Source organism: Sciurus vulgaris (genome assembly GCF_902686455.1).
Source record: "Sciurus vulgaris genome assembly, chromosome: 15".
Taxonomy (NCBI): domain Eukaryota; kingdom Metazoa; phylum Chordata; class Mammalia; order Rodentia; family Sciuridae; genus Sciurus; species Sciurus vulgaris.
The window spans coordinates 34583717-34600843 of NC_136476.1; the positions used below are offsets into that span (position 1 = coordinate 34583717).

The following is a 17127-nucleotide window of genomic DNA, read 5'->3' on the forward strand; positions in this document are numbered from 1 at the left end:
TGTTGCTTTTCATCTCTTCCTCATGGAATATTTTGCTGAAAATGTTCTGTAGTGCCGGCTTTCTTTTTGTAAATTCTTTTAGCTTTTGTTTATCATGGAAGGATTTTATTCTGTTGTCAAATCTGAAGGTAAATTTTGCTGGGTATAAGATTCTTGATTGGCATCCGTTTTCTTTCAGGGCTTGAGAAGTGTTGTTATTCCAGGCCCTTCTAGCTTTTAGGGTCTGGGTTGAAAAATCTGCTGATATCCATATTGGTTTCCCCCTGAATGTAATTTGATTCTTTTCTCCCACAGCCTTTAAAATTCTGTCTTTATTTTGTATGTTAGGTATTTTCATTATAATGTGCCTTGGTGTGAATCTGTTGTAATTTTGTGTATTTGGAGTCCTGTAAGCCTCTTGTCCTTGATTTTCCATTTCATTCTTCATATTTGGGAAATTTTCTGATAGTATTTCATTGAATAGATTGTTCATTCCTTTGGTCTGTTTCTCTAAGCCTTCCTCAATCCCAATAATTCTTAAATTTGGCCTTTTCATGATATCCCATAGTTCTTGGAGATTCTGTTCATGATTTCTTACCATCTTCTCTGTTTGGTCCACTTTGTTTTCAAGATTAAATATTTTGTCTTCAATACCTGAGGTTCTGTCTTCCAGGTGTTCTAGCCTATTGGTTATACTTTCTATGGAGTTTTTAATTTGGTTTATTGTTTCCTTCATTTCAAGGATTTCTGTTTGTTTTTTATTTCCATATCTCTAACTCTTTATTGAAATGATCTTTTGCTTCCCACATTTGCTCTTTTAACTGTTGATTGGTATGATCATTCAAAGCCTGCATTTGCTCTTTCATCTCATTGTTTGCTTCTCGGATCATTTTAATTATGTACATTCTGAACACCCTTTCTGATATTTCTTCTGCCATGTTGTCATTGGATTATTGATGTAGCATCTAGGTTTGTTTGGAACATTTTCTTCCCTTGTTTTCATATATTGGTCAGGTCTCTACCCCTCTAATGGTAAAACTCTGAGATATTGCAGATTTCCTCTATTGACTTATAGTGTTCCTGTAGATTTCCAATAACTAGCTTCCTAGCCTTCAGTAGCCTGAAGTCTTGGAGGAACTTGATAATTTGGTGCTCCATGAGGAAGCTGCCCCTCTAGGGGTGGTGGCCTTCAGGTGGGGTATATTCCCTGCTAGTGGCAGAGGTGCCTCTACTTGTTGACTCATAGTCAGTCAAAAGGAGGACTAGACTGTGGACTGGGGCATGGCTTGTCTGGGCCTGTGTCTTTGGTTTTACCGCCCTGGTGGTAAAGCCTCACCTGGCAGGGAAGACTTACCCAGTGAGGAAGTCTTTCTGGGCAGCTGTCCTCTGAGAAGTTTCTTCAAGTCCAGAACTACCACCTGGGCTGGGCAGCCCTCCTCTGTGACGTTCCCAGGGGTTGGGTCTACCTTCTGGGCCAGGGAACCTTGCCCTGCGAGTGAGACTCTCACAGGGTAGCCCTCCTTGCGTCATTCCCTGGGGTCGGGAACTATCGTTTGGGCTGGGGAGCCTCACCCTGCACCGAAGTCTCTTGCTGGGCTGCCCTCCTCCGAGATGCCGCCTGTGGCCGTGTCCTGCGGCCAGTCCTGGGACCCTTGCTCTGTTCCGAATCCTCTCACTTTGCGGCCCCTCCTCTACAATGTTCCCATTTGTCCAGGTTCACAGCTCCAGCAGGGGAGTCTTGCTGGACAACTCTACTCCACAAAGTTCCCTGCGTTCTGGGACTACTGCCCCATCCGGGTAGCCTCACCCAGTGGGAGAGACTCCCCTGGTGGCTCTGAGTTGGTCCCGAGTCTCTTAATACCTCCTCTTCTTGAATCCTGAGTCCCGGAGCAACATGAAGAGCAGTCACCCTCTAGTCCGCCATCTTGAAAACTTACAAACAAATTTTATAACTTCATTTTCTATTTCTGTGAAGAACATCATTGGAATTTTGATGGAAATTTTGTTGAATCTGTTTAGTGCTTTTGGTACTATCTCCATTTTGACAATATTAATTCTGCCTATCCAAGAATATAGATATGGTCTTCAATTTCTTTCTTTAGGGTTTTTTCCTATAGTTTTCATAGTAAAGGTTCTTCACCACTTTTGTTAGATTGATTCCCAATTATTTATTTATTTATTTTCTTTCTTTCTTTCTTTCTTTCTTTCTTTCTTTCTTTCTTTCTTTCTTTCTTTCTTTCTTTGTTTTTGAGGCTATTGTGAATGGGATAATTTTCATAATTTCTTCTTTGGCATATTCATTATTGAACTATAGGAATGTAATTGATCATGGGTGTTGATCTTGTACCTTGCTACTTAGCTAAATTCATTTATCAGCTCTAGAGGTCTTCTGGTGGGTTTATTTATTTATTTTTTGGTCTTCTAAATATAAGATCATGTCATCAGCAAGCAAAGATAATTTGAGCTCTTCTTTTCCTATTTGTATCCCTTTAATGTCCTTCTCTTGCCTAATTGTGATTTGGCTAGAGTTTCAAGGAGTATGTTGAATATGAGTGGTAAAAGTAGGCAGTGTTGTCTTGTTCCTGTTTGTAGAGAAAATGCTTTCAGTTTCTTCATTCAGAATAATGTTGGCCTGGGGTTTACAGTGTTGAGGTAAATTCCTTCAATCCCTAGTTTTTCTAGTGTTTTAAACATGAATGGGTGCTGTACTTTGTCAAATGCTTTTTCTGCGTTTATCAAGAATCATGTGATTCTTGTCTTTAAGTCTGTTTATGTGATGAATGACATTTATTGATTTTGGTATGTTGAGCCAAACTTATATCCCGGGATGAAATCCACTTGATCATGGTGCACTATCTTCTTCTTCTTCTTTTTTTGTGGTACTGGGAATTGAACCCAGGGCCTTGTGCACATGAGGCAGGTACTCTACCCACTGAGGTATATCCCCAGCCCATGGTGCACTATCTTTTAAATGTGTTTTATATGTGGTTTGCCAATTTTTTTTTTAATTTTTAAAGACTGCATTTTGATTCATTGTATGCAAATGGTATACAACTTTAAGAATTTTTGCCTATGTTCATCAAGGATATTGATCTGAGGTTTTCTTTCTTTAATGTGTCTTTGGTTTTGGTATCAAGGTGATACTGGCTTTGTAGAATGAATTTGGTAGTGTTCCCTCCTTTTCTAATTCTTGGAATCATTTGAGGAGAATAGGCATTAATTTTTCCTTAAAGGTTTGGTAGAACTCCACTGAGAATATATCCAGTCCTTGGCTTTTCTTTTTGGAAGGCTTTTTATAGTGGCTTTAATTTCATTACTTGAAATTGATACAGTTAAGTTTTCTGTATCCTCCTGGTTCAATTTGGGTAGGTCATATGTCTCTAGGAATTTGTGAATATCTTTAAGATTTTCTAGTTTATTGGTGTATAAATTTTCAAAAAGTTTCTGATGATCCTATGGTATCCAGTAGTGTCTGTGGTGATCCATTTTAATTAGGAAAAAATATTGTAGACTGCTCTTTTCCCATGTTAGTTGTATTTTTAGTAGCAATTGACTTCTATAATATTATCAAAAGACTTAATTTTATTACTCACAACATCATGAGCATATATTATTTATGTCTGTTTTGTTAAGGCTAAAGATAAAAATGGCAATGGTATTGCAAGTTAATGTGAAGGAATTCACATTAAGTTATAGTAAATAACTTTTCAAATTCCCTACTGTCTCCCCCATGAAATCTGTAGTCCTCAGGTTTAAAAATAGTGGTTGATAACAGTTCTTTATGAATTTTCTTTGAAGAGTTTAACTGAAGTTTTGTAGTTTTACCCTTTCTATTAGAAAAAATAATTTCAGAATATAGTGTCTGCTTTTTCTTTCTCTCTTTTTGTATTGCTAGGGATCAAGCCTGGTGTCTTCATGTGTGCTAGAAGGTTGCAACCGCTCAGTTGCAACCTTAGCCCTGGGGTCTGCTTTTTAATGAAACACTTTACTAAATGGGAAAAAGTGACTGATAAATGGATTTAACATAAAGAAGAATTTGTTAAATATAACAAGTGAAAAATTTAAAACAGTCTAGACAAGTAAACGTGAGAAATTTTAGTGACCTTATTTTTTTCTCTTTATCATTATACAAATAATTTTACTACTATGTCACTAGAGGATATTTTCTTTATTTAATATATAATTAATTGTACTCCATACTGTACAATGTGAACTATTTTGTAAAAACATTTCTTCTTTATTAAATCATAAATTATTTAGTACTCTTACTGTAATTCACTTGAGAGTCAACAGTCAGGAACTCAGAGTGTATTTCTCTTTCCCACTTCTTAAAAATTCAGAAGGTCTTGTGGAATTATTATTTCATTTAACTTTTCAGAGTGGTCAGTGTCTATACAACATATTTCTGTGATGTAGCAGAAAAACAGTATTTATTAAAATTTAATCATAGTTGATTTTGCTTTTTTTTTTAAAATATTTTTTTAGTTGTCAATGAACTTATTTATTTATTTATTTATACGTGGTACTGAAAATCGAACCCAGGGCCTCACACATGCTAGGCAAGTGCTCTACCATTGAGCCACGACTCCAGTCCCAGTTGATTTTGCTTTTAAGGCTCTTGATTTTGAAAATGTTTTTCGTTTTTATATTCCTTAATTTGTGGGGGCATGGGGAGGTACTGGGGAATTAACCCAGGAGCAGTTTACCACTGAACTCTTTATGTTTTATATCCCCGACCTTTTTTTTTTGAGTCAGAGTCTCACTAAGTTGCTGAGGCTGGCTTGAACTTGTGATCCTTCTGACTTAGTTTCTGGAACCGCTGGGATAACAGACAGGTGCTACCATGCCTGGTTATATCCCTTAAATATTTCTAAAAACAATAAACTTTCATATTTTTTATTTAAAAATACTTGTGGCATACCATTAAAGTTAATTAATTTCTCTTGTTATTATTGAATGCATTCTTGTGTTCAGTATTGTTGCAGTTGCTATGGAAGTAAAATGAAATATGATTATATCAATAAACATAAAAATATCCATGTATGCTAAACTGGCACAAAATTTTAAGTTGAAAAATGACACAAAGAATTAGAAGATAGTTGGAGAAACAGGAAATGCATATATTTGGTATTGAAGTGGTGTATTATATTGAATGTTATAGACAAATACTGTTCATTCAACAGTGAACTATTTAATTCATGTTGGTGTTCAGTAATTCATCAAATCAGTGTTCTGCATTATATGTTGATTGTTATACAAAGCTACTAAATTTTTTTCCATTCATTATTTAAGGAATCTATTAACAAAAGAATTATTTTAATTGTACTTTGTATGCCTTTTGTCCGTGGGATTCTCATTGTTTACAATGAGTGGCATATAGAATGAACTTACATTACCTTGTATTTATATTCTTAGAAGTCAATGAATTGATAATTGATAATTGATAAAAATAATTTTATATGGATTATATTATACTTTTAGCCAATTAATGATTTTGATTTTGGTGTGTAAGCCTATAGAAATGTGTTTTTCAAATTTTGACTGCTATATAAATTTTTAAAATTATCTTTTATACATTGAGGAATAAATGAAATGGAATAAAGCTCAAATTTGAGAATATAGGGTCTCTGTGAGGCAGTTCTCTATGCCATGGAGAATCACTGATCAGTTACCTCAATCAGTGTTGCTCTTTAGTGTTGAACCATACATAATCCAACAATCATAAAAGATATTTTCGTTGGGTAAAACTGGCTAAATTTTCTTTTTCTACTTATGATGTAAAGACAAGATTTAGATTAACTCCAACAGCAGAGGCTCTTGAAATGTAGAATGGTATACTACTGAATTTAAATGATCTCTGCATGCTTGTCATTTTATACTGATAGTATCAGAAGACAAGTAATGACAGATTAAGACCTGCCTAGCAGAGGGAAAACTAAATTACACGACTTTTATGAAGGCATAAATAAACCTATTAACCATTATCTGGAATACCAATTAGTAGAAAGAGCACTGACAATTTTATTTATCAACATTAAACACAATTATTAATTACAGACCTGATGAATCTAGCAGTAAGCAGACCATGTTGGATATGCTGGGACCTCAAGTCCATTATATGAGAGGGATGATTACTGAAATCCTGTGGGGAAATAAGTAATTGTACTCGTAAAATGTTGATTGCCTTGGAATAAGGCAAATTATAGTTTCTTGTCCAGGAATATAAATAGTATGGCATTTTGGTAACAAACTGTAGTAGTTGTAAATAGAAAATGGTTTTATGTAAGGTTTTAAAAGAAAGAAAAGAGTAACGAATTTTTAGTGTCATAGTGTTCCATGTAAATGACATATTGTAAATACATGCAGATTTTCTTCAGATATATTGTTAAGTAGGTAAGCTGTTTTCTGTGTACACCTTTCCATAGAGAAAATAATGTGAAAGGTGACTTTTTGCATGAATTATTATTAAAAATATTCTTTTTTTTTCATATTGTAATTAGCAGTGGCCATGCGCCCATTATGGTACGTATGTAATTTCATTGAATACTGTGCTTTTTTTTTTTTCCCCTTTCTTTTTACTTTGAAGATCCAAATTCCAGAATTTGTGGACATTTACTCATAGGTACAGCGAAAAGTTCTTTTGCAAAACTCATGGATAAAATTAGTCTGGCAATGGAGAGTATACCTCTGCATAATGGCAGGAGTATATCATATGTAGAAAAAGATTCCCTGGTTCAGAGGCTGGCCCGCGGACTTCACAAAGTAAACACATTGGCCCTGAAATATGGTTTACGTGGCCATGTGCCCATTATGGTATGTCATTTAACACCTACTTTAGGACTGTAGATTTAATTTTAAATCAGACTTATAGTTTAAATCATTTGTATATAATGTATTTAGATTGTCTTTAGATTTCATGTAAACTTTTAATGCAACAAATAAATGTAAATAAATAGATGAGTGAAAGGAAGTCTAGTAGAGTAGAGGAAAGAGAATGGAGAGAGGACACAAGGGAAAAGGTGTGGGATGATGAACTGAAATTGAATTTCATGCAAGTGCATTTGTCAGGATAAACCCAGCTACTATGTATAACTGTAAAGCTCCAATTTTTAAAAAAGTACTTCTGAATAAGTCCTGGCATTAGTTCTAAATATATTGTTCTCTGTGTGTACAGTGCACAGATTTGTATCAGACCCAACAATTCAATTTTCTAGCCACCTAGATAATTTCTTCAGGTGTTCATTTCATAAAAGCCAAATTATTGATCACATGAAAAGAAGCTTTTACCTCCAAGTTTCAGTAATAGCTAAGTATTTTGTTTTGTATAATGTAAATTACATTTAACTTAGTAAAATGGTCAGTACTATTGATTTATTAGTAAATCTGTAGTTACTGCTTGTAAAATCACTCTTGTTTAATAACAGAAAAGCACAGCATCATTACAAAAGCAAATATTTGGATTTACACAAAGACTGCATGCAGCAGAAGTAGAACGCCGCTCACTGCGCCTGGAGGTTACAGAATTCAAACGTAACGTGAATGAAATGAAAAAGGAGCTTGACAAAGCCCAGGGCCTCCAAATGCAGTTAAATGAATTTAAGCACTCTGTAAGTATATATGATTTAGAAAACTGGTTTTGGTGATATCTATCTCTATGTCTTTTTCCCCCTTTTATTGTTTGGTTTTAAAAAATAATTCAAAGTCCCATTAATAGAATTTCTTCACGTAACTTTCCTTTTAAAATACCTCCAGTTGAGGAGCCTGATGTTTGGGGAGGGGGATTTCCTCTCTTCTCTCCTTATATTGAGTATTTTGAATGAATTAGATTTTTTAGTATAAAATCAAGTGACTTTTCCAAAGAAAGACTCAATTTGTCTAACTTGCCATAAAGATTTGTATGTATTTATAAAAGCAGTGGATAGTTGAAAAAGAAAGGCTGTGTGACAAGTAACATTAGATCAATATGTAAATGGATGAGTACAATAAAACACAGATATCCACATGTTCTATTTATAGTTGAGTTAGTTTTTTGCCCATTAGAACTACTACGGTGCTGTTTCGAAATGCAAATAGAGAAACAGTTAAAAGATTTCCCTGAAATCTCCAATGGTTACATAACTGATGACAACTAATACAAATTTGAACGTGAAATTTGTTCTTAAACCTAGCAATGCACTACTTTTAGACCTCTTTCTTCGGGACACCCAAGTTTTGTAGGCATAATTCAGTTTAAACATATTTTTTAAATGTATCTTTCAGTTAATTTGGAATTTGCTATTTTAACATTTGTGGCAACAGAGGCAGTAACAAGGAGTAGTTATTAATCCTATGATAATATAAATTTCTGATATTAATTATTACTCCAAATTGTTATACCTTCGAAGGGCAGAGGGTTCCTATGAATTGACAGAACCAAATAATCATGAATTAAGCCCTAGTTTTCTTTCAATCAACTGTCTTAAAGATACCACAATTTTCCACTCATTTTTTCAGTTTTTTGCTCATAAAAGAAAAATGTATGAGCTGCTTCAACAATTTATCCAAGTAAGGAAGTAATTCATAATGACCATAAATGACAGTCAAGTAACATGTTTGAGAAGAAAGTTTAAGTCACTCTAATCTTACCTTTCCAGAATCAGTCACTATTGAAATGTGGATGCATTTTGTTGACCATAGTTTTCTTTGTGTGTATGTGTGCCTTTGTGGACAGACATAGTATAGAAATGTATGTACAATTTGCCCCCTGATTTGTATTAATAAATAAATATTTTACTTAAAGTATGGTATTTTCCTGAGCCATTATTAATTTTATTTTGGATAATGGAACACAATTCTGAAATACATATGTATCAAAATTTTGTTCCCCTATTCGTAGACATGCAATTTTTTTGACATTGTACTTAAATAGTAAAGAGCTGTTTATACTTTTAAAGGCCAGTTCCTCAATGAAACTCATTATTCAATATAATTAAAGTAACTCTAATAAAAATTAAAGTCAGGGACTGGGGTGGGGGGCTTAATGGTAGAGTGCTTACCTAGCACGTGTGGGGCACTGGGTTCAATCCTCAGCACGACATAAAAATAAATAAATAAAATAAAGCTATTGTGTCCATCTACAACTAAAAAAAAAAAAAAAAATTAAAACCAGTTCTTTTGAAGTGTATCTATACTTTATTTTGATTTACTTCCAATCATATATACAAATGAAATTTGCGATCTTGAGATAGTTTGCCAAAATGGATAGAGATAGCTCTTGATGCAATTTGAGGTCTAGAATATAGTCAACAAAATTTAGGTTTAGATGATAGCAACTTTCCTGAAAATTGGAAGACTCTTTATGTTGTATATGTATGAAGCATTGTAGATATTATATATAATTTCATTTCCTGGTTCTTATTTCTTTATTGAGAAAATAATTTAGCAACTTCTCTTTGACAGTGTAACATTTTTTAAATTTTATTTTTGATACCAGGGATTGAACCTAGGGGCATTTAACCACTGAGCCACATCCTCAGGTCATTTTAAAAATTTTTAAATTTTGAGACAGGGTCTCACTGAGTTGTTTAGGGCCACACTAAATTGTGGAAGCTGGCTTTGAACTTGTCATACTCTTGCCTCAGCCTCCCAAACTGCTGGGATTATAGGCATGTGCCATTGTGCCTGGCACCATTTTTTTTTTTTTTTTTTTTTTTTTTAATAGTCAGGGCTCAATTTTCAGAGTCTAGAGAAAAAGTTTAGAATTTGAAGAAAATTTGGTGGGAGGTGACAAAATCCTCTTGTAAGGTTTTTCTTCTAATTAACTGACTTGTAGCAAAGCCTAAGAATATGTTTTAGGAAATGTTTAAAGTGAATTAATTCCTCTGAAGTGTAGGAATAAAAATGGGATTAATTAGAGTAATAACTGAGGGAATGAGGTCTATAATTTTTATATTTTGGAATACTATTTTAAGTTATGAAGTAATAAAGAAATGATTTCTAACATTTAAGATCACATATCAGGCACTGACCTCGTTATTTTACAGTTGCTGATTCATTTTATCCCCATAGTAATGTCATATAATTTAATAGTTAAATAATATTATTATCCATATTTTATAGATGAAGAGAGAGTATGGGTCACAGAGCTAAGTAACTTGTCCAAATTAACACAGGGGGTGGAAATGACAGGATTTGAACCTGGGTAGTTTAGCTAACTCCTAAATTCATACTTTTGATCACCTCACTATAATGGTTAACAAATATACCTGTGTAAACAAAGAATTATTTTATTAAAAACAGATGGAAAAAAGATGCTCTTTTCTACTCAAAAAATCAGGAAGTATCCTTGTAACCACTCATCTTTCACTGATTTCGGCAAAGTGTATTAAAAAAAAAAAAAAGAAAGAAATAACTTCTTTATGGTTGATCTAAAAGGAAACATCCTGCCTGCCAAAAGCTATTCAGAGCTTTCATTGTTTTGGAATACTATGTTCATCTTCTGGCAGTTGTTCTCTAACAGCTAAATTCCAAGGTTTTGTTGTTTCATTTTGTTTATTAGTTGCCTTAAAACTCCTTTCACAGACCATCTTTTTCTTATTCTACATTACAGTACTTGTTTGATACTGCTTAATTCCAGAATTGTAAACAGAGTTGAGTCAGTCTGTGAGAGTGATGGATGGGTACAAGAGAGGCTAAAATTAACCCTTTTTTAGTAAAGGAGACATTTTGGAGGAGTGGGAAGGGAACACACGTTCTGTCAGCATAAAGGAAATCTTACAAAATGGTGGGGATCCTGATTTACAGATATACGGATTGAAAAGTACAGAAGGATTTGATGGCAAGGAGGCATAATTTAAAACAACACAAATAAAAGAGAGAAGAGATACAAAAATACCCATTCTTAAGACCTGGAGAACAGAGAAATGTTAAGAAGTAGAAAGAGCTGGAGTTCTGAGAGGAGGCTGTTAGCCCTGATGTAGTGAAGCAGAGTTTGGTTATAGTAGGATAATATGGAGAAGTAAGGCAGCTGTTAAGAGGGAGTGAAAAGATGAGTGTTTTGTAAGATCTAAACGCAGAATAAGTGTCAGTGATACATAGATAAACCTTTACTAGGTGACTCTAGGAAACGAGGCATCTTCCCCTTATGCCTTGTCCTTGTTCTTTTTACTTTAAATTAACTTAGGTAAAACATATAGGCATCTATTTTTACACTATAATATTCCCTTCTAAAATTTCATCAGTGTTGAGGAATGCAATTTTATATATCCTTGAAGAAGGAAGTAAAAGTCAATTGCTTTAAGAACAAAACTGTATGCTTATATATTATAATATAGAAGGATCCATCCTATATATTCTCAAATTTAATTCTGGCAAGTTTTTCTCTGTGTATTAACTCCATACTTTTTTTTGGGGGGGGGGTCATGAGGAAATTAACTGTACGTTTCTATTTTTTCTCTCATCAGAAAACTTAAGAGATAAAGTTTACATTCAACTGCAATAATCACACATTCTAGATGCATAGAATTAATATGATCTTATTCTGCACTCCCTAGATTTTTTAAAAGTTCAAATCAATTTACTTTGTATTTGTGGTTAGTTATATTAATCTACTTCAGATCCCTTTTAACAATGAGAAAGTTGTAAATCTTAAATAAATTCATAAGTTAACTTAGTATGATTAAGTGGCCTGCATGTTTCCCTTTTGTTTTCCAACTACATTTCCTAGTTACCTACCCTTTGTGAAACATTCTCATTTGTACTTCAAGATCAAGATGTGTCTTGCTTGTTGTAGCTAGTTACTTGTTTAAATGTTTTGAAGAGAAGATGTTCAAGTGCATCTTACTTTGGACCTCATGTGTTTTCAGGGGTGACCCCTCTCTAGTACTGTCATTAGTCTATTTCACATCATGGTGCTCTGCCCTTCAAAGTAGTTATGATGTTAGAAAAATCATGTTGTATGTTATAGCATATAGTTTCATTGGCAGATGGGTGTATATGAATATTTTTTCATTCAAACAAATAATGATAAACACTTGCTTAGCACCATGCCTTCTTCTGTGTGTTGGGTGAGAAAGCTCAGTGGAATTATATCCTTATATGTGAGGTTGGTGGCAGGGAATGGATAGGCAATTAGAAAAACAGTGTGGTCATATATATACATAGGGTAATGATGTTTATCTCATTCTGTTGTTTTTCCTTCCCCCCACCCCTTCCCCACCCCTCTTTTTCCTCTATACAATCCATCCTTCCTCCATTCTTGCCTTCCTCCCATCCCGTAATGTATTATCATCCACTTATCAGAGAGATCATTCGGCCTTTGGTTTTTTGGGATTGGCTTATCTCACTTAGCATGATATTCTCCAACTCCATTCATTTACCTGCAAATGCCATAATTTTATTCTTCTTTATGGCTGAGTAATATTCCATTGTGTGTGTGTGTGTATATATATATATATATATATATATATATATACCACAGTTTCTTTATCCATTCATCAATTGAAGGGCATCTAGGTTGGTTCCACCTTCTAGCTGTTGTGAATTGAGCAGCTATGAACATTGAAGTAGCTGCATCACTGTAGTATGCTGATTTTAAGTCCTTTGGGTATGGGACTGTACATCATGTATAACCAGAGAAACAACAGTTGTACCCCATTTGTGTACAATGAATCAAAATAAATAAATAAATAAATAAATATATAAAATGTTAAGATAAATGTTTTCATGTAGTGTTTTCCTCATCTATATAGGACAACAATGTTGATGGTGTCTTTGTAATAAAATAATTCAAAACATTAAAAAAAAGAAAAACAGTGATTAATCTGAAAATGAAAGTTGCTATGAGGAAAATAAAACAAGATAGTATGATAGTGTGACTGGAAGAGGGAGCGGATGAGGTATGGTCTGGTGAGAACTTTCCAAGGAAAGGACATTTGACTAGGGAAAATTTTAAGGTTATCATTCGAAAGCCTAGAAATTAGTTAAAGGCTTTAATTCCCACAATCATAATCTTTATAAAAAATGTTTATGGATTAAGATTTAAACTGGGCATTATGGGTTAATTTAGAATTGGAATGTTTTCTAAGTTTTTTTTTTTTGACTAAAAATGCTTACTTTGAAAGTATGACTGTCCTTTAAAAACCAGTCATATTTTTATCTTGACTTATTAAAACATTTTTGTCTTGTATCAAATACTTAGAAATGTTTGTATGTTAGCAAATATAATTCTGAAGATTAAATGATATAGCAGTGCAGTTAGATTGTAACTGATTTTTTCCCCTCTTTTAAAAGAAATTGATCACCCATGAGAAGTTTGAAAGTGCATGTGAAGAATTAAATAATGCATTGCTTCGGGAGCAGCAGGCACAAATGCTGTTGAATGAACAGGCACAACAACTACAGGAGCTGAATTACAGACTTGAATTGCACTCCAGTGAGGAAGCTGACAAAAACCAAACTCTGGGAGAAGCTGTTAAGGTAGGAGAGCATCTCTCCTGTACCGCTTATTTCCTATTTGGATCTTAGGGGGGATCGTGTATACTTCTTGAATAGGGACTAGGTCCCAAGGTGTGAAATTTCATTGTATAAGAGCTTATAAGAATGCATGAACTCTCATTTCATTATCAGTTACAAAAATGCATTCAGATGTACTGAAAATGTGAAAGTAGTCTTTACTGACTGGTTGAAAACAAAGTGGAAATTTTTCCAATAATAATTTTTTTGTTTGTTTTATCTTCCTTGTTTCCTCCTCTTATTCTTTTCCTATTCTTGTTTTGTGCCTTCTGGATTTTGGAGACTCCACATATCTTTTGGATTCTGGAGGGTTTGGATCTAGGTCTGTCTGATTCATATATAGTAAATGAACATTTGGATAGGGGGGAGATTTGGTTAGGAAGATTTGTTCTCTTTGTCATATATTCCTTGCAATTGTGTTTAGAAGGAAAAGGGAAGTTATAATCTATTACTTGTCATTTAAAGAATTTCATTACTAGATTTAGGACTACAGTATTTTTTTTTTTTGAAAATTGGTTATATGGTATAAGATAATTCTTGTTTTTGATTTTACTACTTGAGGATTTTTTGCTAGTGAGGTTATACATACTAGAATAGAACTGAATCTAGGAAAATAAAAATGGTATAGCCTCTATTTCAGATATCAAACTAGTAATGCAGTCAATCAACTTAGATTGATATATAACTCAGAGTTGGCATATACCTAATACTAATTCAGAGTTGGTAAATAACTAAACATATGATGTATGTTTATTCTAGTACTTAAATACTATTACTACTACTAATAAAATAGCCAAAATTCATTAAGAAATTCCTGTTTGGCAGGAATGCTATGCTAAATACTTCATTATGTATGTAAACATCACACAAACTGTGGGGTTATTTCCATTTTGTTGATGAGAAAACTGAGATACAGAGAGGTTACGTAACTGGGACAACCATTAATAAGCGAAAGATCCAAGAAGTCCTATTTCAAATCTACCTTCCTGACCACCACATTATGTAGATTTATAGCACACATGTGCCAGGCTCTGTGTCACTATTCATTCTTCAACTAACCCTGGGAAATAGGGACTGTTATAATTATTTCCATTGTTTTTTGAGGACAGTTGACTTACCCAAAGTCGCCTGCCTATAATATTGAAACTGAGATTTAGTTTTTAGAAAAATTAGAAAATATTAAAATCTAAAAGAAGTAAATACAAATGAATTTAAGAGGGAAATATAGATGCTCTTAAAGAAGGGAAAAAAACTCATAGAATACTATTAATATTTTAGAATTTATTTTTGAAATTGCTGATTTTAAAGTGAAAAACAGACACATGGCAGCAATTTCAAATGATTTAAAGTAATATATATTACTTATATATTATTATATTATGTACATATAAAATTTGTTACATAAATGAGTGTGTACTTGTATATTGTTTTGTAACTTATTTGTATCACATAATAGTAGACACTGTATTCTGGCTTACCAACCAATAATTAAATGATATCAATCTTTAGTTTTTACTTTTTTTAAAACATGAGTAATCAATATTTATTGTGGAAAAATAAGAAAATATAGATAAAAAAATTAAAATGAAAACAATCCCAAGCCATCACTAGATATATCTACTGCTAAAATTTTGATGTATATTATGTTGCAGTTTGTATTTTGAAAACACAGAAATATAACCAAATATAGGTTAATAAAAATACAGCCATACATATTGGAATTTTACTTGCTTTTTAGATAAAAATCATGTCAAGAATGTCAAGAATTTCTTTCCATGCTGGTAAATGTCATGCTAATTAAGTGTCATCATCTCTAATGGCTGGTTGGATTCTTTTGAATACATATAATTCCCCCGTTTTTCTTTTTTTCTTTTAATTGACAAAATTGCATGTATTTCTGGGGTATGATGTAATGTTTTGATACATGTATGTATTGTGGGATGACCAGGTTAATTGACAAATCTGTCACCTCACAGACTTATCATTTATTTTTGGTGAGAACATCTAATGTCTACTATTAGAAATTTCAAATTATACATTCTGAACAATGTTTCTTTGCAATAGGTTAACAGAATTTATTCCTCCTGTCTACTTTGCAACTTTGTACCATTTGACCAACTCCCTGCCCTCCACTTCAGCTTCTAGCAACCACTAGACATTACATAATTTATTAGCTTAATTTATTATTATGGGTTTAGATTCATTCAATAAACCTCCCCTCCTCCTTCTTTTTTGGTGTTAAAAGATCACCCCTATAATCTTTATACACATCTGTGATTATTTCATCAGGATAAATTCCTAGATGAGGAATTACTAGATCAAAAGCCACAAACATTTTTAAAGGGTATATATTATTGATCAGCTTACAGCAAGTTTTCATTAATTATAGTATCCCCTTAGATGTATGGGATGTGTACATTTTGCCAAACCCGGCTATTAATACTTCAAAAATTTTTTTTTGCTGAACTTGATAACGTGATAGATACATCATTGTTACTTTTATTTGTATTTCTTTATTAGTCAAGTTGAACATTTTCATGTGTATTGATAATTAAACAAGATTTTAATGCTTCATGTCCTATTAATATATATTGCGATTAACTATGCTTTGAAAAAGCATCTAACTATCATACTGGAGTCTTTTCTTCCTGTAATAGTTTGTAGTTGATGTTTAGGTATCATATCTTCCAGCAGATAAAGAGCTCTTCATATTAATTTCTTTAAAGTACCAGTAGCTTAAATACTGTTGTCAGGAGTGGAGAATTGTTTAATTACTATCTCTTAATTAGAATTAGCAGGTGGTAAAAAAAAAAAAAGAATTAGCAGGTGGTAATGTGAAAATGCTCTCTTGTGGGAGGCAGCATTGTTCAGTGGAAAAAGCACTGGCCTTGGAACAAGTATTCTTGAACTCAAATTCCAGTTCTTTCACTTGAGCAAATTAAACTTTCTGAACCTTTGTTTCCTCTTTTATAAAAATATGGATAATGATACTTAAGTTACAGGATTTTCATGAGAATGAATTAAGATACTATTTGAAAAGCAATTATACGCTTGATAAATATTCTCTCTGTGTGTGTGTGTGTGTGTGTGTGTGTGTGTGTGTGTTTGGTACTGGGGATTGAACTCAGGGGCACTTAACCACTGAGCCACATTCTCTGCCCTTTTCCCTATTTTATTTAAAGACAGAATCTCACTGAGTTGCTCAGTGCCTCACTTTTGCTGAGGGTGACTTTGAACTCATAATCCTCCTGCCTCAGCCTCCTGGGGCACTGGGATTATAGGCATGCACCACCGTGCTCTGTTCTTTTGTGTTTTCGATAATACTTTAAACAGTAGTTCTTTCTTTTAATCATGTTCTGTATATAGCATCTTTTTAAAAATAGAGTGTATTGTTTCTTCTTTATGAAATGAAATAAGATCACCAATGGAAAATACAGAAGAGAAAAGAAGTTACCTATGATTTGTTATCTGAAAACAACCACTGTTAACATTTTGGAAATTTTGTTTTTAATCATTTTTTATATATGATAATTTTTATAAAATGAACTTTAGACCAGATGCTGAAAATGGCCTTCCATTATAACACAGCTAGATCTTGGATAAGACCCTTGCTGTAATAACATTAGTGCATTAAGAAGTAAAGGAAATCTTCTAGGA

At 33.2% G+C, this 17127-nt stretch overlaps 1 protein-coding gene across 6 annotated transcripts in view; it reads left to right on the plus strand.

The window, feature by feature from the left end:
• Window positions 1–17127, plus strand: part of CCDC171 (coiled-coil domain containing 171) — a 455940-nt gene that overhangs the window by 215936 nt on the left and 222877 nt on the right. For all 6 annotated transcript variants that reach the window (XM_079112670.1, XM_079112671.1, XM_079112672.1 and 3 more), the window contains 3 exons: window positions 6566–6792; window positions 7404–7586; window positions 13249–13434. In XM_079112670.1, the coding sequence (XP_078968796.1) occupies window positions 6566–6792; window positions 7404–7586; window positions 13249–13434 (596 nt within the window). The remainder of the gene's footprint in view (window positions 1–6565; window positions 6793–7403; window positions 7587–13248; window positions 13435–17127) is intronic.